This window comes from Pelobates fuscus, chromosome 7 (genome assembly GCF_036172605.1).
Source record: "Pelobates fuscus isolate aPelFus1 chromosome 7, aPelFus1.pri, whole genome shotgun sequence".
Classification (NCBI taxonomy): domain Eukaryota; kingdom Metazoa; phylum Chordata; class Amphibia; order Anura; family Pelobatidae; genus Pelobates; species Pelobates fuscus.
In genome coordinates, this window is record NC_086323.1 from 127,220,411 (window position 1) to 127,244,369 (window position 23,959).

Sequence of the window (23,959 nt, forward strand, 5' to 3'; positions counted from 1 at the left end):
ATTAAAGCCATCATGTTGAACCGTACCCTCATAGCTTCCTGGATATGATCTTGTCTCACAAGTTCCGCTGAACGTTCCAAGTACCACTTCAAACATCGGATCAGCTCCCTGAAGAAGAAAGAGTTAGAGGTCAAGATCAGTCTTACTTTTCCCATCCTTAACAACCATCTCCACATTTACACTTCCTCACCTTGCAAACACTAAGACTTTTCCTTCTCATCCATTTTTCCTACCTTTTCATCAAACATTTTACAAAGTCAGTCATTACTGCCTTCCGAAAAAATAGTTCCATATCCATTTTCTGGACATTCTTTCAATCCACCAAATGTACAACTCTTCCCACCATTAAAATAATAAAAACCTTGTCACAGTTTTCAATACCTTACTTCTCCCATCAAGACTGGAACAGTATCCCTCAACTCTGGTTGTAAATCAGGATACTTGATGGTACTGCCAACAACTCCACCTAGCCCACAGTACACCCGAACCACTCATCTAGTCTGGATTAAACATTATCCACTCCTACGGTATCCTATTCAGCTCCTTGGGTCCTAATTGTACAATGTACAGCTTTTCTATTCTCTATCCTGGTTCCATCACACCAACACCACAAGTTCTCCTACTTACTTCTACAATCCAAGATTATACATAAATGGCACTACCATGCCAAAACTTTGTATGGACACACCTGTATGCCAGAGCACCAGCAAAGTGTTTCTGAATATAGGTATCCAAGACTGGGCGGAAATGGAAATATTTACTCTCTCGGAGGAGATTGATGATGAAAACCTGCACATATGGGATATGAAACAGATATATTGATTCCTCTAAAACTCCAGATTAATACCATTATCTGCACATACATATTCAAAACACCATACTGTACTTATAAGTGTGTGAATGTCAAAGCAAGATTCTGTTGTACAGATGCAGAATATTCTGAGACGGTGATGGCCATTTAATGAATCAAATAAAGAGGCGAGAATCACATGAAGGCCACAACAGCCTGCATTTTATTTTAAGGTGGGTTCATTTTTGGGACACAGTTTAAGATGAGACATAGGTAAACTGCAGTCTAAATGTGCATACTTAATGGTTTCATAAACAGCAGGAAAGAGCACAAAGATTGGTTAATACATTACTATATCCATTTAAAACATTGCTTCATTAGAGCAACACTAAATTGCCACTGATTTCATAAGAACACTGCAGTAGAACAGTGTCATTAACAGTGGAGCCTTTGATAATGATGCTGTTATGGTAATGTCTGGTTAGGGGTCTTTTACGTAAGTGTTATTTTGTATTAGGGCTTGGTGTTTAGGAGTGGGGAGTGGGGGGGGGGGGGGGGGTTTAGAGCTGCAGTTCTTTAAATGGATGTGGACTGGAACTCCCATAATTCTAATCCAGGTGTCTATTATCAGTCCAACAGTTTGCATGGTGTGACATCGACTGCAGCAGTATCGGTTGCTACATTAAAATACCATTATGGCGTGGCTGTTTTATAGAAGATCTTGCAAAGGCTCAGAAGTGATGCAGGATCCTCACAAATATTTACTCTGATAGTAAGGAATTGTGTCAATATCTCCCATTTTCGCAAAAAAAAATATTTAAAATCAAGAATGGATATATATATATATTTTTTTTATTATTCATTATCTCTATAAAGCATGACAAATTCTACAGCCCTACAGCTCTACAGAGTGTACTTTGAATATACCGTAGATATTTTTTTATAGCGTTAAGGCAGATATCAATACTTGTTTTTTTCCCCCACAATAACTACAGATTGAGTCTTTGTCTACATTTGGATTGACAGCAGCACCAGGAATGTAGGAAAGTTGAATTTGACAGCCATTAGCCTTTCTTTACCTTTCAAGATAAATTACTATGAATTACTACAGTACTGCAATCTAAATGTTCAAAAAAAGAGTTAAAAGAAAATGTGTGCTCTTAACCTGGTAGAAAGAGAAAAAAGACACTATGGCATCTGTTTAACAAGCTGCCAAGTTAGTATTGAGCTGATGATTGTCAGGAAATTTGGCAGCTTACCAGTTTGGGTTTTCAGTAAATGTGGCTCAATGACAGTTTTTCAGTTGAACTCTTGTCGGCTCTGTTAAGAGTTTTGATCCTGCTGAGCTTAATTTTAAGTCTATGATAGATACTTGATACTAATTGAGCCTCAGATCAAAGATGCACTGAAAAGCAATATATTCTTTTTGACTAAACTGAATCAGGCAATTGTAGAATTTCCAAAGTTGTGGACGCCAAGATTTACCTGAAAGTAAATACCTATGGTAATGTCTGTATCTCCGTATACAAAATCCTTTTTTGTAAGAGTCCCGGGAGTAAGTCATTTAATAAGAACATGATACAGTCCTATACTTGTAACTGGAGACTGAATGTTGCAGAATAATCTTGCATTGTATGCAACAATGAAGAAATCTACATGCGAATAGACCAAAAAGCCTTGTGGTACACATAAGCAAAGGAAAGTGCTTGAATGTAAACTATGATACAATAAAATGTGATTTTAAAAGATGAATTCTAAAATATGAGATAATGGTATTAACTGTGCATCTAGGAAGGAGAGTGAATTTCGTTTTCTAGTCTAGGACATACGGTGCCGGTAGCGATCTTACCAGTGACTGGAAGACAAGCAAGCCATACTTCTCGGTGTTATCATCCAGAATGACAAACAGAGTGTCCAGAATATCCTGCAAAAACTAAAAAGGACACAGGCACGATCTGAGCATCACCTATTCAAGAAGGCTTATCTTTAACATATATTTCCCACCACAGTGGTCCCCCATAATTCAAGAAGCTGGGTGCCCTCCTCAGTAATAAAGCTGTCATGAAATGTCCTATACAAACTGGCAAAACATTCTTATTAACATTATTATTATAACAACATTATTATTATTAACAATGAGCAAACTCATTAATACGACCAGTCAATGTCTACTTGCTACTAGTCATTGGCAAGTGACAATTTAGACCTGGAGAATAGAAGTTCACTGCTGGTGCATATGAACGCTTCCAATTCTAAATTAGATGTTACTGTGTCCTTCTGCATAATATGGAGACATGGTCATAGACATTAAACAGATATTTATCTGTTATTTTTATTGTAGGGGAAACAGGCACCATATATTTGACATGCCAAGGGTTGTTTATGGTTTATGTTGTTTATGGTAGTGGCACAATCTATCCCTATACCATAATTAAAAGATGGGTAGCCCATGTAATGACACGAGCATACCTCGGGTCTCTATTAAAAATACAGTAGCTAAGGTTCATTGTTCTAAAGTAACCTACATCTTTTTACAAATACCACTGCACAAGTTTTATACCTTCACAATCTCTTCTCCGCTCACATGCCTTAAGCGCCCAAGAATATCAAGTATCCGATCTGGGTAGGCCTTCCACTTCAAGAGAGCCAGTAGGTCAACTAGAATTTGTTTGATTGGAGAGAAAAATAATAAATGAGCAAACATGGGGTAGTTTCTACAATACTAGAATTATTTTTCCTGGGTGTTTTGGAACATGATGGAAGCATGGGATTTCTGGAGTCCTGTGGATGTGATATAGTGGTGAGGTAGGCAGCCATAAGCACATTAAAGGGAGTGTGGTGTTTTGTTCTAATGATGTATTAATGTGTAATATTATGTTGTATGCATCATGACTTGTGCTATTTTGCTGTTGAAACAATTAATATCTAAATAATTGGGCTTTATCGCTGTATGACTTTATGTGTGTTCACTTATTGGCATGTAGGTGGAGGATACTGTGAGAGTGGTATTGCATGCTTGATGCTTTTCTGCAGCCACATTATTATTATGCATGAGATTTGTGGAGGAGTGTGTGTGTAGTGTTATTCTGTGGGTCCATACCATTGTGAATGGGCTTTGTGGATGGGAGGTAGTGTGCGTCTAGTGTTATTCTGTGCGTACATACCATTCTGAGTGAACTCAGTGGATGAGGGGTAGTGTGCGTGTAGTGTTATTCTGTGCACGCTTAGTGGATGAGAGGTAGTGTAATAAAATTGCTTATGTGTTCCAGGGTCTTGTATATATCTTCTTATGATATATTTCTTCTTGTTGGGTGGCTCGCCTTGTTAATATACATCTATATGATAATTCTTCTGTGTGTCAGTTATAAACATCAATACGCATCAGACGTACGTTTTCTTCAGGTTTATTCTTACAGTTACTGATATATAATAAAACAAAAAAGGATGTTATAGGACGAAGGCTGTTCAACAGCAGATGTTAATTGCTGGACTCCTGAAGGAATGCTAGCATCTACATAGTTAAAAAACATACAGATAACCAGCCTCGTTGTCCTTTGTCCACAATTCAATATAGCTATGACCATAATGACGTTAGACCTTTTAATATAACTCTGGCCATATGAGGACACGACCCTCAATTACTACAGTCCAGACTTCTCAGGGTACAGCATAGCACATTATCATCTATACTTTTTAACCCATTAGACAACCATACCAAATATGAAAATAAATTGGAACATAGAATAAATAAATTATATCGCTGTACGCCCTTCACACCAGAGCTGGCCATAGCTCTTTTAAATGTGAGTTCTTTACCTTCTACTACTATTTCACTCATTGGATTTTAGACGTATTGCACTACTGGCTGCACCTGTCTCTTTGGTTTTCATATATGTGAATACCCTGAGACCATAGGACGTACCCATTTCTACTGAAAAGTCTACTCATCTACATTCCATCAAGCACTGTTACTCTAGTAAAACTCTTTTTGAACTATTTTACGTTATTCTATTTTACTTTCCTGCTGGCGCAGCCCTAACGCATTTCTTTATAGAATAAGTAAGTGTAGTGTTATTCTGTAGGTGCATACTATACTGAGTGAGCTTAGTGGATGAGAGATAGTGTGGGTGTAGTGTTATTCTGTAGGTGCATACTATGCTGAGTAAACTTAGCAAATGAGAGATAGTGTGGGTGTAGTGTCATTCTGTGGGTGCATACTATTATGAGTAAACTTAGTGGATGAGAGGTAGTGTGTGTGTACTGTCATTCAGTGGGTGCATACCATTCTGAGTGAGCTTGGTGGAGGATAGCTGAGTGGAGATACAGAAGGTCTCTTTGGGGCTGCGCTGGAAGATCAGACTAGATGGGATGTTAGGGCACCCACTGAGGTCATCCTTACAGCATGGAAGTCCCAAGTACAGAGCATGGTTATTGAAGGTGCTGTTCTCATCACACTGCAAAGACACACATGGTTAGAGCTGCGAAAGCAAACCAATGATTACAGTGGCAGAGGAAATAGACAGAGCCATTACCTTATAAACATAGAGTTCGTGGATGTCGTCAGAGAGCGTTGTCCCATCATCCCTCATTAGAGGAGTGAATGAAAATCCAAAAAGTTTTTTTTCCCCTTTATCCTTCGCTACATTATTACAGGGAAAGATAGGAAAAGACATTCAACGCATTTATATAGTACTGTTTAATCACCAAGTCTTATTGTGACAATTCTCACGTACTGGAGCAGTGTCTGAACTCAAAGCGTAGATGTGATCCACGGAATCTATCGATTGGGATGGGTAGTTTGACCAGTTCTCCCCAGCGTGGGTTGTTATTGTGGTATAAAACAAAGGAGTGGTACTGACTCCGTGGGGGCTCTCCCGTACCCAGACTGACACAGTCCTGTAGAAACAAAAGTTTACAAAACCAAATCTTTGATGTTTTAGTTTCCAGCACACATATATCCCTTCCAATATCTTGTAAACATAAGAAAACCTTTCTAATAAATGTTACTCTTCTTTGAGTTAAAATACACAGATACACATGCTCAACATGAGATCCTTCCTCTATACACTGCTCAATGTTCGTTGCGTCTTCCTCTATACACTGTGAACATTTTTGTTTTTTTAAAACAAAACTAGAGTACAGACTCACCCTAAGGTTTTCTCCATCAGCATACAGAACATGCATGGTGACTTCAATATTCTTCTGCACACTCTTGCCTCCCCTTTCAAAGTCTCCTTTCTCCAGCGTCACATACAGGTCATTGCGAACATCACCTGTGTTGACAATATGTACAGCGCACAATGACATGCATAGTTATTGCACATCCTATTAGCACACTGTGAATTAGGAGAGAGCCATACATAGACATACACGCTCAAGCAGGAGAATGCTGCCCAGCACTACACCCATTTATAGCAGTCTATCCCTTCGTGCCAGAGCCCAGCATACTCCAAAGCATTGTCTATTTTATGGCATGTTATAGCATTAATAATAATGTTTGGTCCTCATGCACCAATATGAAAGGAAAAACAAATTCCTAAGTAGACGTGGACTGTGGCAGGCTGCCAGACTGCCTAGAGATGAATGAGGTCCAATGGCAAGCCAGACCAGATGGGGGAATATGATGTCATCATAAAGCTTGGGTTTCGCTCCTATCAGAGTGAGGAACTGAGGCATTCCAAAGCAATAGGCCTGAAACAAAGACTTACACTCTGCTACCTGCATCTCTGAGGCATAGTGAGAAGAAGGATTGTGTTGGGAGAAAGGTAAGGAGACATTGGAGAGATTTGATGAACAAATGGAAACAAGAGAAGGCGCATGGAATAAAGAGAAAGAGAAGAGAAAGAGGTTATTCACTAAACAGTGAATTGTAGTGAGTTTGAAACCAAAGTTGCATCTTTCTGGCCCAAATAGCTCAGATGAAATAAAAATGAACAGCTCAGTTCTAAACCCAGCTTGACTCTGCTGGCCTAAAATGCATATGGACAATTTACGGTTTAGTGAATGGACTAAAGCTTGTGTTTCTAAAAGCCTGACGTGCAGGCCACCAACAACCTAAGTATGAGTGCAAGAGAGAGCTCACCAACCTGTGCATGAAAGATGGGAAAAAAGGAAAAATACTGCATTTTATAGTGAAAGCCAATTTTACGAAATACCAATATGAACCAAACGATGATGGTTTGCAATAACACTGAAAGTCACTTAATTTTTCCAGTTCTACTATTTGCACTTAAAATTTGCATTTCCCTTGTCAATTTTCAGTTTAGTGAATACTTTAAATGCTTCTGTATTGGTTTGTAACCTGCTTATGCTGACAAAAACACAGTGTTTTTAACAGCTTAATGCTGCGGTGTGATCAATCCATTTGTATTTTTTTCATATCTAGTTATAAGGATTGTATTCTGATGACATTTTGTGAATCTGCATTCCTCAAAATACCAGCAAGCAACTTCCAAAAGCCCATACGCGCTATATTTCACTCTTTTTATTTCCATCATTTGTGACACCTTATATTTAACAAAAAGCATTATTTATACTTTTAATGCTAACATCTCTTAATATGTCTGAAGTATTCCAAGACTAGCAATTCTATATAAACTCTAATTCTTTATACCCCCACCCTAAAACTCAATACATTAAAAATGAAAATAATCTAAATATTTTGTTCTACATTTATGTGTTAGCTATGCTTTCAGTGTCACAGATAACATTGAATGCTTAACTACTTGCTTATTTATTTACTTTCATGCAAAGTAATTCACAATATAGGGTTTAATGACGCTTTTACCCTATATTCTCTGTCACTTTAACTATTTAAGTAGACCTTTGCACTGTCTTCAAAACAGGATTCCTGTGCTCATTAAACCTTTTTTTTGTTGTTAAAATTAGTATACACTAATATGCACACACTAACCAACTATACTACTTCTTGTTATAGAATTTCATGTAATACATCAGAGCATCTAAAGGATTGTGTCATCCAATACCTGGCATGATGACGTCAGGAAATCCCAGCTTGCGTGTCACAGCTGCGCCCCTGGTAAACAGTAGCTGATTTTCCCTACGGATCTGATCCATTTCTCCACGCAGAAGCTGCAATGATACAATTAGCCCTGTACGGGAAACAAAAGCGGTGACTGTCAATGCAGAAAAACTCCACCTCATAGGGTTATATTCATATACACCTTCACTTATTCCGTTTTGGTGTATGCTTGGTGCAAAGCACCACGGCAGTTGTAGTTCTACAAAACCTAGAGGCAACCTACCTTTGGCAACTTGCACTGTATGTAAGGACATCATAACTGTGGTGTGCTTTTTACAGACAGCTGAGGCCTTTATTGTCTGGATCTGGAAGTGTTTTTATCTATTCTCAGAAATCTATAGTAACCTGGAGCTTAATGCAGGATACTTACTATTTAGATTTCTGGTCTGTATGTTTGCTATATTATTAAGGGTCTATATACCATTGGTGGCTGGAACGGAATTTACAAGTTCTGCAGAAGTACAACATTGATGGTGGGTAACACACTTTGAGAGTTGTAACTTTTCCACAGTAGGGGGGTCTACCTTTTGGGTATCCCTTGTCTACAATCTCTTACTGGTTTCTCTCTGGAATTCATGGCTACCTAACAAGCTGCTGGCTACTTAATGCTATGCTGGAAGTTCACTGCTACTTGCGCTTTTGTTAGAGGTGAACCTCTTTGAGCTGTGGTGCCAGGAGTTCCTGTCAGTGGATGACACCCTCAATGTTTCCTGCAGTAATATCTCTTACTTCAGCATATGGTGCTCAGAGTTTCCTAGTTCCTGATTGATACAGATTTTCCTCAATGGTGCTAACACTAGAGCTTCCACATGATGGTGCAACACAATGACTCCTCATACACAAGTTGGCTGGAGGAGAAGGCTTGTACTACAGATAGTTACCATAGTTGGAGCTTGGTGTAGAGTACTTGGTGCTGGTCTTACGGATGATGTTCTCGTGAATCTGGTACCATTCACTCTCATTATTACACCTGAAAAGAATCCCAGATGAAATGTCAAAGCGTTGTCCATCCTATTGGACATATGGGGTAAGAAAGACCTAGTGCGCGGTGTACAAACAGTGAAACTCAAAAGAATAAAAATACAGATTTGCCCCCAAGATTCACAACAATATACAGACTAATTAAAGACCAGTAGTCGCAAAAGAATACAGTGACTCGCCACTGCTAAATAAGGAGGAAAAAGAATATTGTCTTTTGTTTGGAACTCATACAAACATCTGACACGACTTTACACCAATCAATAGTGGAAAATGTATTCATACTTACCGTATTTTTATTTTCCTGGCTATTATTCATGGCAGCATAAACATCATGGGTTAGCTCTGCCCCTTACAGCCGATAGGACAGGAAAACACTCAAACCTTTAAAAAAGGACCCCTTCCTAGGATCCCCAGTCAGTAACAAGCTATACAGGGAGCTGCAAATAAATTTATTCAAATAAACAAATACATTAACCGTGACCTGAACTGAATTGAGGACTTGAGGTCCAAAGTGTGTATCATTAGCGGATCGAACGTCCAACTGATAATGCTTGATGAAGGTGTTCACAGAAGACCATGTGCCAGCTCTGCAAATACTGTCTGGAGAGACCTTTGCCACAGAAGCCCAAGAGGTTGATACTGCTCGAATGGAATGAGCCTTGATACCCATTGGTAGAGGCGTATTCTGGCCTTGGAAATAAGCCTTGAAAATAGCTGCTATTATCCACTGTCTCAGAGTAGAAGTAGAAGTAGCTTGACCTTTTCTATGGCGCCAAGGTAAAACAAACAGTCTGGAAGATTTGCAAAAAGAGCTTGTCCTCTCAATGTAGAGGGAGAACGCTCAAACAACATCCAGGTTATGCCACATTTCTTCCTCAGGAGAGTTAGGGCGAGGATAAAAGGACGGTAAGACCCCTTCCTCATTCAAATGGAACTTCAAGACCAACTTGGGAAGGAATTCCGGCACAGGACGAAGAATCACCTTATCCTGATGTAACAGAGTAAAGGGAGGTTCACAAGACAAGGCGTGAAGTTCACATATCCTCCTTGCTGAGGAGATAGCTGTTAATAAAAAGAACCTTTTGGGACAATAGTACCTCAGAAATACTCTCCAACGGTTCAAATGGTACCGCAGTCAAGGCACATAACACCAAAGGCAAATCCCAGGCCGGCATAAATACCTTGAGTGAGGCAGGATCTTTATAACAGCCTTCATGAATCTTAAAACCAAGGGCTGTAAAGCCCACCTGGTGCCTGTTAGGGCTGGAGAGACGAACAATGGACCTTTAGGGTGTTATAACCAAACCTCTTATTCAAACCTGCTTGTAGGAAGCTTAGCACCGCGGGCAAGGATGGAGGAATGATTACAATCCCTGATTATGGGCCCAACTGACAAAGGCCTGCCAAATCCTGTAATAGGTAGTTCAAGACGTTACCTTACGGGACTGTAAAATGGTTTTAATAACTGAATCCGTTATACCCTCCTTTAACCCCTTAAGGACCAAACTTCTGGAATAAAAGGGAATCATGACATGTCATACATGTCATGTGTCCTTAAGGGGTTAAGAGAGATTCCCGCTCAATCTCCAGGCCCTCAATTGTAGAGCACGAGGTTCTGGATGTCTCAAAGGACCCTGCATAAGGAGGTCTGGCCGGACTGGGAGTTCCCACGGATCCTCTCGACTCATCCATAGGGAACCATGGTCGACGTGGCCAGAATGGGAGAATGGCAATAGCCTCTACCTTGTCACTCTGTATCTTTATCAACACAGCATAGATTAGAGGTATTGGAGGAAAGACATAGGTCAGCTTGACGTCCCAGTTCTGAGTCAGAGCATCCTGACCCAGGGCTTTCGGGTCGAAGTATCTGGAGAAGTACACTTCTACCTGTTTGTTCTGGGAGGTGGCCATCAGGTCTATCTCAGGTTATCCCCATCTCAAGATTAGGCTTTGAAAAACCTCTGGGCACAGCCGCCATTCGAACCCTGACATTGATACTCGGCTCAGGAAATCCACCATGGTATTCCTGGTAGGTGAATGGCTGACATGCCCTGGGAGTGTATGATAGCATACCTCATTATAGGTCTCAATTCCTTCATGAGTCTGAGACGGTGTGTTCCACCCTGGTGATTTAACCACTTAAGGACACATGACATGTGTGACATGTCATGATTCCCTTTTATTCCAGAAGTTGGGTCCTTAAGGGGTTAAGTAGGAAACAGCTGCCATGTTGTCTGAACGTACTTGAATCCAGCATCCCTTTAGGGTCGTCTGGAAATGTAGAAGGGCTCTGAATATGGTCCGTAACTCCAAGGTGTTGCTTGGAAGAACTGACTCTGTTGCAGTCCATAGACCCTGAGCGAACCTGTCTTGACAAGAAGCTCCCCATCCCCAGGAACTGGAATCCGTGGTAAGTATAACCCATTGTGGATCTGATAGGGGAAAACCTCAGGATACATTCCTTCTCCTTAACCACCAAGAAAGATGGAGTCTTATCATCTAGTTGATTCCAATTCAACTTCCTGTTGTTGAACTGGATCAGAAATTCTCTTTGTGGGATTCTGAGCTGCCATTGGGCCCATCTCACTAGACCGATCGTAAAGGCCAGAATGCCCAAGAGACTCATGTACATCCTTGCTGTAGCCAGGGTGGACAGTAGGAATCGCTTGAGGAAAGTCCAAAGCCTTCCTATCCTCTCTTTGGAAAGTGATATCTTGTCCTCTTTTGTGTCGAACATGGCTCCCAGGAAGACTATCTTCTGAGCTGGAATTAGACTGCTCTTCTCTGGATTGATCAGCCAGCCGAACTTATGTAGTTCCAAAAGAAGCAGGTCCCTTAGATACCTGGCTTCCTGGGGGTCTGAGGTGACTAGTAGAAGGTGGTCCAAATAATGGAACAGGCTGAGCATCCGCATCCGGGCAATGACCACTACTAACACCTTTGAAAAGGTTCTTGGTGCTGTACCTAGGCCGAAAGGCAGGGCCCGAAACTGGAAATGGTCTGTTCCAATGGCGAATCTCAGGAAGCACGCATCCTTTAGATCTATGGTGACCAAAAAGCCCTGCCTTCTGATGGTAGGAGCCTTATTTTGATGGATCTGATGTCCAAAATAGGTCTCTATTTGCATTCTCTATTTAGGACCAGAAACAGGGGAGAATAATGCCCCTTGAAGCGTTTTTCCTGAGGTACTTGCACGATAACTTTTTATCTTAAGAGAGTCTCCACATATTCCTTCAAACAGCTTTTTTTGTTCTTGTCCATAGGACTATGAGTTGCCAGAAAGAAAATACTTACTGGTGTTTGACTGAACTCCAGTCTGTAGCCTTCCAGAATTATGGAAAGTACCCAGGTGTATTGAATATTGTGCGTCCAGACCTTGCTGAAGAAGGAAAGTCTGGCTCCAACCTGTGGCGGGTAGTCAGAATCTCTTCCCAGAGGGACGAAAGGACTGGTTCCTGGCTCTACTAGAGTGGTGGGAAAAACCCTGGCCTCCACGACTAAATTCACTACCAAGTCGGTAGCTTTGTGAGTCTCTGAAATATGGGTCTTTAGCAGGACGTCTGTCTGACCATGAAGTACCTGGTTTTCTAGCTCTTCTTTCTTGTGGTAAAAATACCTAGCAGCCTTCAGATGCCTTCTTTATGGAGTCTTTCAATGCCTTGCCAAATAAAAGCTCACCCTCAAAGGGAATAGAGCATAAATTAAATTTTGAGGCAGCATTCGCTCCCCAGTAACGTAACAATAGGGCTCTCCTGGCAGCCACAGATAAGGCCATGGTTCGTGAGAATATCCTAGTAATATCTAATGATGCCTCAATCAGGTACTCTGTTGCCATACGTAGGGTCTTCAGAATGCCGCAAGCCTGCACAACCTTATTACCTGGTTTAAAACACTCAGATTGAGAGGAGACGGCATGGGGCAGCTACCAGGGACCCAGGTAAACATACAGGGGCCGTGGACATAGAATGCACTATTGGGGAATGATCCCCAGGTAAGTATAGGGATCTTCTGAAGGAGAGGAAGTCCAAGGGATCCAAGATAAGTCAACCTTTAAAGTAAACTTTTTAAGTAACAGATCCAGTACTCTATACTAGCACTACTTAAAGAGATATCATGCTGAAATAAACAAACATAAAAAATGAAAGAAATAAATGGTACTTATCTTTGTAGGGAACTCAGAGCTCCCTTCCTAAGGGCTGTAGGACAGGAAAAAGACCGGGGATCCTAGGAAGGGGTCCTCCTTTAAAGGCCTGCATGTTTTCCTGTCCTATCGGCTGTAAGGAGCAGAAGCTAACCCATGATGTATATGCTGCCATGATTAGCCAAGAAAGTTTGAATTCTTGCTCTGTTTGACGTAGTAGGGCCAGGTAGGTGTCCCTTTGTGTATTACTTCATTGGGCTTCAGTATGGGGCCTGCACATATACATCTTAAAGATTTTATAACTTCTCTCTCAAAAAAATAAACAACTTGATAAGGTTCTCTATAGCTGGTAAGTACAAATTAGAAGAAACTAGCCCGTAAACACCTTTTAAAGTAATATGGAAGATTTTTCATGGGTTCTCTGAACAAAAGTATAGACTGATCTTGTGTCAAAAAGTAAAGTGAACATTACTTGCACAAGTTACATTCATATCTAAATAGCATGTAAAACAGATGCGACATGCAACATAAATGATGCGGATAACCAAATTCTGCACTATTTAAAATCAAAATTCAATCAGACTGTGGGTTTTAGATGGAATCAATGCTGGTTACCCTGAATCATATTTTAAGACCTGCTTCATAATTCCTGTAGCAAATTAATATCAAGCTATGACTGCAGAGTTGGAGAAATGTAAAAAAAAAAAAAAAAAATGACAGTGGCGCTTTAAGGATTCAACATATAAGCTGCACTCAAAATGCAATATATGAAACTTAGGATAAATGATAACACATAGAATTTGAACAGCATGTTTTAACATCTTGAAAATCAGCTTTAATAACATGTTGTAGAGACCGAATTAAGAAAGAGGACCCTGTTCAACTGTCCCATCTATGTATAGGTCCTAAATTATTAACACGGCCACCATTCACCTATCTTCAGTTAAATCAGTTCTGTGATCCATGAATCCAAGCTAACTTTGACATGTTAGCTTTTGTAGACTATGATTATCTTGATGCTAATCGGCTCTTGCTGCTTGAGCATCATGGGAAATAAAGTCCACGATAGCTGCAGTGTGAAAGGTTAGTAATGATTGGATTGAATGATTTAGAGAAAAGAACTATCCCCAATATTGAGCTTCTATCTCTGCTTTTCATTGAGATGGGTCCCATTATAATCACAGATCTTTGTTCTGGGTTAACGGATCCTTATATAGCACAAGCTCATTTTATATTTCTTCAGTTGTTTCAGCTTCAATCAGGCTACCTTCCATATTGCTATATTTAGCCCCCCCGCCCCCCTTTTACGTGGAGATTCGGTTTTCATAGGGGTCACCTTGCTAAATCAAGAATTGTGGAGATTTAACAAAGGGATTTCAAATGTTACAGGAAAACAGCAAAGCTTGAGGAATTGTCAAGATTAGCTATGTTTCCGTCTTGCCTAGTTGGAATTTTTCAACACTATTCTTTGTTTAGAGAGCTTCTTTGTGTTTATTCCTCTAAATTTTGGGGATTCTCTTTTGCAAACTATTGCTCCCTGTAAATTCCCTTATTCCTTTAACAGTTTACAATACTTACAGGCACATTGTCTGGTCATAGCGGTCTGCTTACTGATTGCGTTTTTGTTGTGTTATTATTGTGAATACAGAAGCCAGACACTACAGGGACACTATAGTTACCAGAACAACTACAGCGTATTGAATTTGTTCTGGTGAGTAGAATCATTACCTTCAGGCTTTTTGCTGTAAACACTGTCTTTTCAGAGAAAATGCAGTGTTTACATTACAGCCTAGTGATAACTTCACCGGCCACTCCTCAGATGGCTTTGAGTTTCAAAGTTAGTTCTTCACATTCTGTGTCAACCGATGCTAATGTTTTTCACAGAGAAGAATGGATAGGCAAAATATGGTGATTGCATCACTCGAATCCCATCCTTCCTTAGAAGCAACAAAAGGCCAAGTTTGAGGAAGAACTGGTGTAGCAAGGAGTCTGTCCTATTTCTGAACAAACTTTTATGTCTTTGAATATGAACCTGTGCAAAATCACAAAAACTATGTTTTGCCATGCATGCGCACTAGCCTCTCAATGTTCAAACTCTATAGTGTTCCTTTGAGTAGATATTATTATAAGCAGTACAGTGAGTGTGTGTGTGTTTTTCCTTTTCCCCATTATCATTAATGTTTTAATCATGCTTACTGTTATGTTATATCTAAATATATGAGTATCAGAAGAATTACAAATCCATCCTTTAAAACAACATATAATATGTATGGGTGCATTTAGACAAGGCATTACATTGCAGTGAAATGAACAGAAGGTTCCAAAAATACTTTTGGTCCCAAATGCTGGGATCTTGGAACAGCCTTAGTATTGAAGGAGATAACGAAATAACTTTAAGAATTTTTATTATACAAAAAAATAAAATAAAATTGTGATGGTTAAATGTTTTACGACTGTCAAGTTTATTTTCCTTTACCAAAATTCTTCATTTTTCTAACCACTATACTCACATATACACCTTCAGCACAAAGTCCTTCTCATCTCGATGTTCGCACAATGCTGGAAGCACTTCGCCAAGACTCAACACAGCACAGCCATATGGGCGCCGATAATGGACATGTGGGGGTCCCTTCCGCGAGTCATTCAAAAGCATACGGCCTGTGATATACAGAGCACAATAAGAAAAGTCCATAAGATTTGTCATCTGACAGTAACTTTACTGTAGATTTTGTTTTTGGAAGAATCAAGTGTTTTGTTTTTTTGGTGACCATTGACAAACCCAGTTGTGTTTGGGCTTTCATATCAAACTCATTACAATGCAAACTCATTAGTATAAGCTGCTATACGTGAAAATATCTAGAAGAATACATAATTATGGATTTACTGGAACCACATACCTATTCTGATGACATGAACCACAAGATGCAGGTCCCGTTTTACATCTTTACTGCTCAAATCCTGTTAGAAAATACATAAATGTGTCATACATCAGTTCTCACATATCCAAGCTTAAAAGGGGCATATTCCATTCCAGGAGATTTGTAATATTATTTTTACTAAGCCCCTATGTTTAACAAATATGTGTTGATGACATTTGAAGATAAAAAGCAATGCGCTCATTCTTCACACTTTGTTTGCAGTTCTACATTTGTGTTTATACTGTAATGTATGAACAGAAAGAATGGATATGTGGGGAAAAGACACACAGAACTTATGGCTAGAGTGGAAATGTATGTTCACTGCATGAATTATGTACGCAGATCTACACACCGTGAATAATGCACATAGTCTCTCCATCTTCTCCGGGTTCCTGGGTCCGCCATTCTTGTTCAGACGCACCATAAACCTCTCGCTGTGGAATAGGAAGTGACAGCGCTTAGTACTGATGTCAAGGCAAGTGTGAGAGAGGAGATAGTGACAGGAGAGGCAGTTTTTGGGAGGTGTTGGCAGCATTCACCTTATCTGACGTGCTTCCCTCATATCGTACAGTGAGAAGAATAAGTCCACATCTTCCCCAATGTTGCTGTGAGTAAAGCTCTTTAAATTGAGCAGTAGGTGGTGAGGCACGGGAGCACGTGGCTCTTTGTGACGCTGCCTCAGGGTGTCTGCCTGTGACAGAAAAGCAGGTCATTTGACATCAACCTGTCTTCATGTGTTCATAGAGACATTTTAGTTTTAACGCAACTTTTTCTATCGTCTCCTTCCCTCACTGTCTGTATGATTATGTTTCTTCTTTTTGCTACCTGTCCAAATCTATCATTTTATAGTCTACATTTTTCCCTTTCTGCCGTGATTCTTTTCACCTGCCATCAATGTCTACATTCTCCGTCCATGAAGTTCCATATGTCACATCCTCAGCCTCTCTTTTTTCATCTTTGCCATGTGCCACTTTATTAGGTCTCCCCTATTTGTACTTGCCCTGGGCCAACACTTCACAGTTTCTCACCTTTCCTTTAGTCATCCCTTCTAAGTCTCTTTCCATCGCTCAGTCCTGTGCCATCACGTCTTGTTTTCCCCTCATTACTTTGTCATTTGTCACCAATTCTCACTCTGTCGCCATTAATCCCAATCCCTTTGTCCACTGCCAAACCTTCTCATATTCGCCACATCCTTTTACCCTTAGCACCCTAAATCCTTCATTGTCATGTGTCACCGCATATCAGTCTCCCTATTCTTTTTTTCTAGTGCCACATTTTCCTCTTACATTTCTCAGTCTCCTGCCACCCATCAATGCTCTCACCACATGGGATTGGCATTTTCTTTGCCATTCTCTTATTTTTCTACCTATGAAGATTATCTCTTCTGCTCTCTTTCACATGAACCTCACCTGGTTTGTACTCTGCTGAACACTGTGCCGACTCGAGAGATGCTGCGGAGAAAGATGAATTCTGTCAGAAATACAACATCTGGAGCTATCAGGTCATCTTTATCTCCATTCAAGATGGAGGATGGTAAATGACATATAAGACTAAAGATGCCAGATGACTCTGTCCTGCAAATTAGGCTGGAAATTGGTTAGCTGAAGGTGGTGAAGTATTTAGCTTAAAAAACGCAGACATACTAAATGTTGCCAAACACCACTCTTAAACTATATTAATTCTCTTTTAATTTAAAAATACCCGTTAGTTGTATTTAAGTTCTGATATCGGCTGAAAAATTGTAAGAGCGTATTCCACTGAACCCAGATGATGGTCCTTTTCAGAATCTTTTTTTACATCCTCAACAACTTACAAACCCAACTCGGCAGCTTTAGACCAGGGGTGCCCAAAAGATAGATCCCCAGATGTTTTAAAACTACATCTTCCATGATGCTTTGTCAGTCAAAAGCATTCTAAAGGTATGCAAAGAATAATTGGAGCTGTACAACATATGTTCTACTACATATGAGAATCTACCTTTTGGATACCCCTGTGTTAAGCACATTTTAAGTGATGTAACAGTATGGAAGGCCGCCAAAAAGGGAAATCATAAATTAATTTGCCCTTTAACCCCTTAAGGACACATGACATGTGTGACATGTCATGATTCCCTTTTATTCCAGAAGTTTGGTCCTTAAGGGGTTAAGGAGATAGATACAGTCAATTTCTCCATCTGTAGACCTAACTTGATAACCCCCGCTGTTTACAAAATTACTTCTTTATTAGGACTCTCAATTTCCGAGGGTATATTACAACTGGGGCAAAAAGGTGCACAAATAGGGTAATCACAATGAGATTTATAGGTCAGACTACAAGACAATAAAGGTAATAAGGAAAATGAAGATTCTGGCGACACAAGACTCACCATTTTGTAAAGGTCAGATACACTAATTTGATCTGAATCTACGACCTCAAATTCCTTGCGGGGAACTAAGTCCAGGCCCAGGTGTCTGAATAGAGAGAGAGAGGGTGCAAAGCAGAGGCAGCAAGAACACAATAAGACAGGATTCAGCAGGAGTCACAGCGCTAAGCACGATCAGTACAGGATTAAACAGAATGGTCTTCAGGGTAGGAAAAGGTGCTCAAGCATGGCTGTGTGTTTGTGACAATGTGTATACAGGTGTATATGACAATGTGCATGCATGTATGCCACATAGTATGCACGTGGGTACTTAACAGGGGTAATATGGGTTAAATTACAGTCCCACATTTGTAAAGATAGATAAGGTTTTCAGTATTTCATCCAGAAACACGTGAGTGGTTTAATGAGATCTCAAGCCAAAAATGTCAAAAGTCATTGTCATTTATTTGCTTTAATTGATTAATGCAAAATGGTTTGTAAAAGTTTGGTGATGTTGCTTGCAATCGTCATAAATTCAAGGGAGTTGTTTTTTTCGGTACACACACAAATACAATTTTTTGAGTATTTGCCGATTGTTAGAAACATGTTTTCTGTGCCTTATCAAGTACATTTTGGTGGGGGTTTTGATAAGTGTCCAATTATTTCACTAAAGTGTTGAAAACTGGTACAGAATAGATTGTTGTGATTGCTTAAACCGGGTTGCCTATTGTAAGGTATAGGTTGAGTATAGTGCGACTGAAAATTCAGAACTGTAAAATAGTGACAGTGATGGTGACTCTTTGACAGCAATGAATGTTTCAATAAATATCAAACTAATAATTAGTTAAATAAATTATCTACAGAAGTCACAATTAAAGTCTATGGATTTTTTTGTAAATCATTTAAAAAAGTGTATTTTGCAAAGAGAATGGAGACATTTTTTATTCAAACAAACTGAATGGTCTAAAGCCCATAGACCAGGGGTAGGCAACCTTCGGCACTCTATATGTTCTGGACTACATCTCCCTCGATGATTTTCCAGCATTATTATTTATACTATGTTATTTATATAGCGCCATCAAATTCCGCAGCGCTTTACAATAGGTGGACGAACAGACATGTAGTTGTAACCAGACAAGTTGGACACACAGGAACAGAGGGGTTGAGGGCTAGGGATCGACCGATATTGGTTTTTTAGAGCCGATACCGATACCGATAATCTGTTACCTTTCAGGAACGGTGCAGCCCTCGAGAAATCTTGAAGGCGAGCATCAGAGGTGGGAGAAAGGACAGAAGATAGATGTAAGTCTTCAGCAGATCGTAAGGGCCTAGATGGGACATACTTGTGTATAAGAGAGGATAGATAGGTGGGAGCAGCATTATGTAGCGATATGAAAGCAAGAACCAGAATTTTAAATTGAGCTCTATATTTTTTAGGAAGCCAATGTAGGGACTGACAGAAGGGTGAGGCATGGGAGGTGCGGGTGGACAGGAAGATGAGCCTCACCGCCGAATTTATTATGGACTGTAACGGCGCAAGTTGGGAGCACGTAAGACCACTGAGAAGCGGATTACAGTAGTCAAGGCGAGAAAGGACAGTGGAATGGACCAACACCTTAGTCGCATCTGGCGTTAAGAAGGGGCGGATGCGCGCAATGTTTTTGAGATGGAAATTACAGGATTTGGCGATAGACTGAACATGAGGCTTGAAGGAGAGGTCGGAGTCAAAGAGAACACCTAGGCAGCGAGCCTGCATGGTGGAGCTGATGGTAGCACCGTTGACTTGGAGGGAGACAGACACAGGAGTAACAACACTTGAAGGAGGGAAGACCAGAATTTCAGTTTTGGTGAAGTTTAGTTTAAGGAACTGGGTAGCCATCCAGTTAGAAATAGCAGAGAGGCAGCCAGAGACACTAGTCAAGAGGGACAGGGAGAGATCAGGAGAGGACAGGTAGATTTGCATGTAATCTGCATAGAAATGATATTGGAAGCCAAAGAAGCTAATGAGTTTACCAAGGGAGGCAGTATAGATGGAGAACAGTAAGGGACCAAGGACTGAACCTTGGGGGGCACCAACAGAGAGGAGTTGGGGAGAAGAAGTAGAGCCAGAGAAAGAAACACTGAAAGAGCGCTGGGAGAGGTAGGAGGAGCACCAGGAGAGAGCAATATCTTGTAGACCGATATTGCGGAGGAGGAGAAGAAGCTGTTGATGATCAACAGTGTCAAAAGTCACAGACAGGTTAAGGAGAATTAGGATAGAGTAGTGACCACGAGATTTTGCAGCGAGTAGATCATTGGATACTTTGGTCAATGCCATTTCCACAGAGTGCTTAGCGCGGAAACCAAACTGAAGCGGGTCTAGCAAAAAGTTGGACTCGAGGAAGTCTGTCAATCTCGCATACACAATTCTTTCAAGGATCTTGGATGCAAAAGGCAGTAGCGAGATAGGTCGATAGTTGGATAGTTAGGGTCAAGGTTGGGCTTCTTTATAATTGGAATTACAGTTGCATGTTTAAAGGGTGATGTAAATATACCAGAAGAGAGAGAGAGATTGAGAATTTTAGTGAGAGGTGGAGAAAGAGAAGAAGACAGAGTACGGATGAGATGCGAGGGAATTGGATCTAGGGAGCAGGTGGTGGGGCGGGAGGACTGGAGCAGAGCAGACACCTCTTCCAATGTAGCGGTTGCGAATGAACATAGAACAGCAGAGGGAGTGAAGTTAGGGGAAGTATTGTAAGGGGAAGAAGAAAGATGAGATATCTCTTCTCTGATTGTAGAGATCTTGTCAGTGAAGTGAATTTCAAAGTCTGAGGCGGTCAAGTTAGTAGGTGGAGGAGGAACAGCAGGGCGAAGAAGAGAGTTAAATGTGTGAAATAGTTGTTTGGGTTCGCGGGAGAGTGTGGTTATGAGGGCATTGAAGTATTATGGTTGTAAGAAATTTATGGGACATGTAGTCCTCAACATTTGAGGTGCCAAAGGTTACCTACCCCTGCCATAGACTATAATGTGCCTGAAAGTGTGCGTACGTGTGTATGTAACATACAGAGTTAATAATCACAGTCCAAATTCTCCTAGACTGGATTAATTGGATGACAAAATATGGACATTGATCACACGATTTATCAATGCCTACATTTTGAAAGACTGTCTACAAATTATTTTGAATGTAGACTGGATTTCAGTCTGTCTGGATTGGCTGAGATCCGGAACTGACTGATGGAAAAAACGAAACCAAACGCTCAAATACAGTGATAATTAGACAGAATTGGCAGCTCTCTCCATTTGCAAGCAGACTGTTGCCAATTCTAATAGAAGCTATCATTAGAAAAAGCAGGCAGCAACTCCAGTTTAGTAGCTACCATCATTAGAGAAAGGGTTAACTCCATAGAAGGGTCCAATATATACCAATAAATAAAACATATTTATTCCGGTTATGAAATGTATATTATATTATTAATGCATTTCTATATTTTTTTAATGTATTGTTATTTTAATAATTATTTAAGAATTTGCTCATAGCTGCCTGCACAAATGTATGCAGGTTTATCTGCAAAATGCTGGAGAATTTTGTCCATATGGTATAATGTCAGTGTGGTACAATGTCTGTGTGGTACAATGTCCATGTGGTATAATGTCCATGTGGTATAATGTCCATGTGGTATAATGTCCATGTGGTATAATGTCCATGTGGTATAATGTCCATGTGTGCATGTGGTATAATAGTTTGTGTGGTATAATGTCCGTGTGGTATAATTTCCATGTGCGCATGTGGTAAGATGTCCATGTGTACATGTGGTATGATATCCATATGGTATAATGCAGTGGTGTATCTTGGTTTTGTGCTGCCCTAGGCAGGACAAGACTCAGACACCCCACCCCCCCACCCAACCCTTCCCCCCTGCCCCGGCTTCTAAATACACACATATTCACTGACAGATACGCATACACTAGCTAACAGACACACACAGTCGGACACACACACACACTAACAAACACACACAGTCGGACACACACACTAACAAACACACACAGTCGGACACACACACACTAACAGACACACACAGTGAGACACACACACTAACAAACACACACAGTCGGACACACACACTAACAAACACACACAGTCGGACACACACACACTAACAAACACACACAGTCGGACACACACACTAACAAACACACACAGTCGGACACACACACTAACAAACACACACAGTCGGACACACACACACTAACACACACAGTGAGACACACACACTAACAGACACACACACTAACAAACACACACAGTCGGACACACACACACTAACAGACACACACAGTGAGACACACACACTAACAAACACACACAGTCGGACACACACACTAACAAACACACACAGTCGGACACACACACACTAACAAACACACACAGTCGGACACACACACTAACAAACACACACAGTTGGACACACACACTAACAAACACACACAGTCAGACACACACACACTAACAGACACACACAGTGAGACACACACACTAACAGACACACACACTAACAAACACACACAGTCGGACACACACTAACAAACACACACACACTAACAGACACACACAGTGAGACACACACACAGTCGGACACACACAGTCGGACACACACACTAACAGACACACACACTAACAAACACACACAGTCGGACACACACTAACAAACACACACTAACAGACACACACAGTGAGACACACACAGTCGGACACACACACACTAACAGACACACACTAACAGACACACACTAACAGACACACACAGTGAGACACACACACTAACAGACACACTGTCGGACACACAGTCAGACACACACAGTCAGACACACACACTAACAGACACACACACACTAACAGACACACACACACACTAACAGACACACACACACACTAACAGACAAACACTAACAGACACACACACACACACACTAACAGACACACACACACACTATCAGACACACACAGTCAGAGACACACACACTCACATTAACACATTTTTTTATTTACTCCCCCCCCCCCCCCCCCGCCTCCTTACCTTTGGGAATGCTGGGGGTGGGGGGGTTCTCCCATTCCCTGGTGGTCCAGTGGCTGCAGGGCGGCACCGGCGGGCAGGCTGGGCGGCCGGCGAGGGAGCTCTTCCCCTGAGCTCTCTGCTCAGCTCCCTTGCGCGCCGCCCGCAGAGTGAGGCTGGGAGGCGGAGCCGGAATATGACGTCATATTCCGGCTCCCAGTCTCACTCTGCGGGCGGCGCGCGAGGGAGCTGAGCAGAGAGCTCAGGGGAAGAGCTCCCTCGACGGCCGTCCAGCAACCAGCCCAGCATGTCTGTTAGCCGCAAGGCTAACAAGACATTTGCCTTGGGCATTTGGGGGCGGCATTTTTTGCCGCCCCCTGGAAAATGCCGCCCAAGGCAAATGCCTTGTTTGCCTCGCGGCTAATACGCCCCTGGTATAATGTCCATGTGGTATAATGTCCACGTGTGCATGTGGTATAATGTCCATATGGTATAATAAAAACACTTTTAAAACTACGACCATTATATCCCATAAGTGGGGATTATACCACTGTATGCGATATATATTCTAGAGCTGGTCATAGCTCTTTTTCATGTGAGTGCAATATTTTTACTTCTTGTGTGTTGTTCGTCCAGCCCAGACATATTGCACTATTAGGTCACTCTGTCTTTTCTCTTTCCACATAGGGAGACTGAGGAGACCCAGACCT

General features: G+C 41.0%; 1 protein-coding gene across 9 annotated transcripts in view; it reads right to left on the minus strand.

Annotated features, from left to right (window-relative positions):
• The window catches only part of DOCK3 (dedicator of cytokinesis 3), a 292,905-nt gene that overhangs the window by 40,032 nt on the left and 228,914 nt on the right, over positions 1–23,959 (minus strand). For all 9 annotated transcript variants that reach the window (XM_063426612.1, XM_063426611.1, XM_063426609.1 and 6 more), the window contains 16 exons: positions 18,238–18,322; positions 17,282–17,323; positions 16,412–16,563; positions 16,225–16,306; positions 15,852–15,912; positions 15,465–15,612; positions 8,714–8,802; positions 7,777–7,902; positions 5,939–6,063; positions 5,524–5,686; positions 5,323–5,429; positions 5,073–5,244; positions 3,351–3,448; positions 2,640–2,723; positions 689–789; positions 27–108 (listed from right to left, as the gene is read on the minus strand). In XM_063426612.1, the coding sequence (XP_063282682.1) occupies positions 27–108; positions 689–789; positions 2,640–2,723; positions 3,351–3,448; positions 5,073–5,244; positions 5,323–5,429; positions 5,524–5,686; positions 5,939–6,063; positions 7,777–7,902; positions 8,714–8,802; positions 15,465–15,612; positions 15,852–15,912; positions 16,225–16,306; positions 16,412–16,563; positions 17,282–17,323; positions 18,238–18,322 (1,717 nt within the window). The remainder of the gene's footprint in view (positions 1–26; positions 109–688; positions 790–2,639; positions 2,724–3,350; positions 3,449–5,072; positions 5,245–5,322; positions 5,430–5,523; positions 5,687–5,938; positions 6,064–7,776; positions 7,903–8,713; positions 8,803–15,464; positions 15,613–15,851; positions 15,913–16,224; positions 16,307–16,411; positions 16,564–17,281; positions 17,324–18,237; positions 18,323–23,959) is intronic.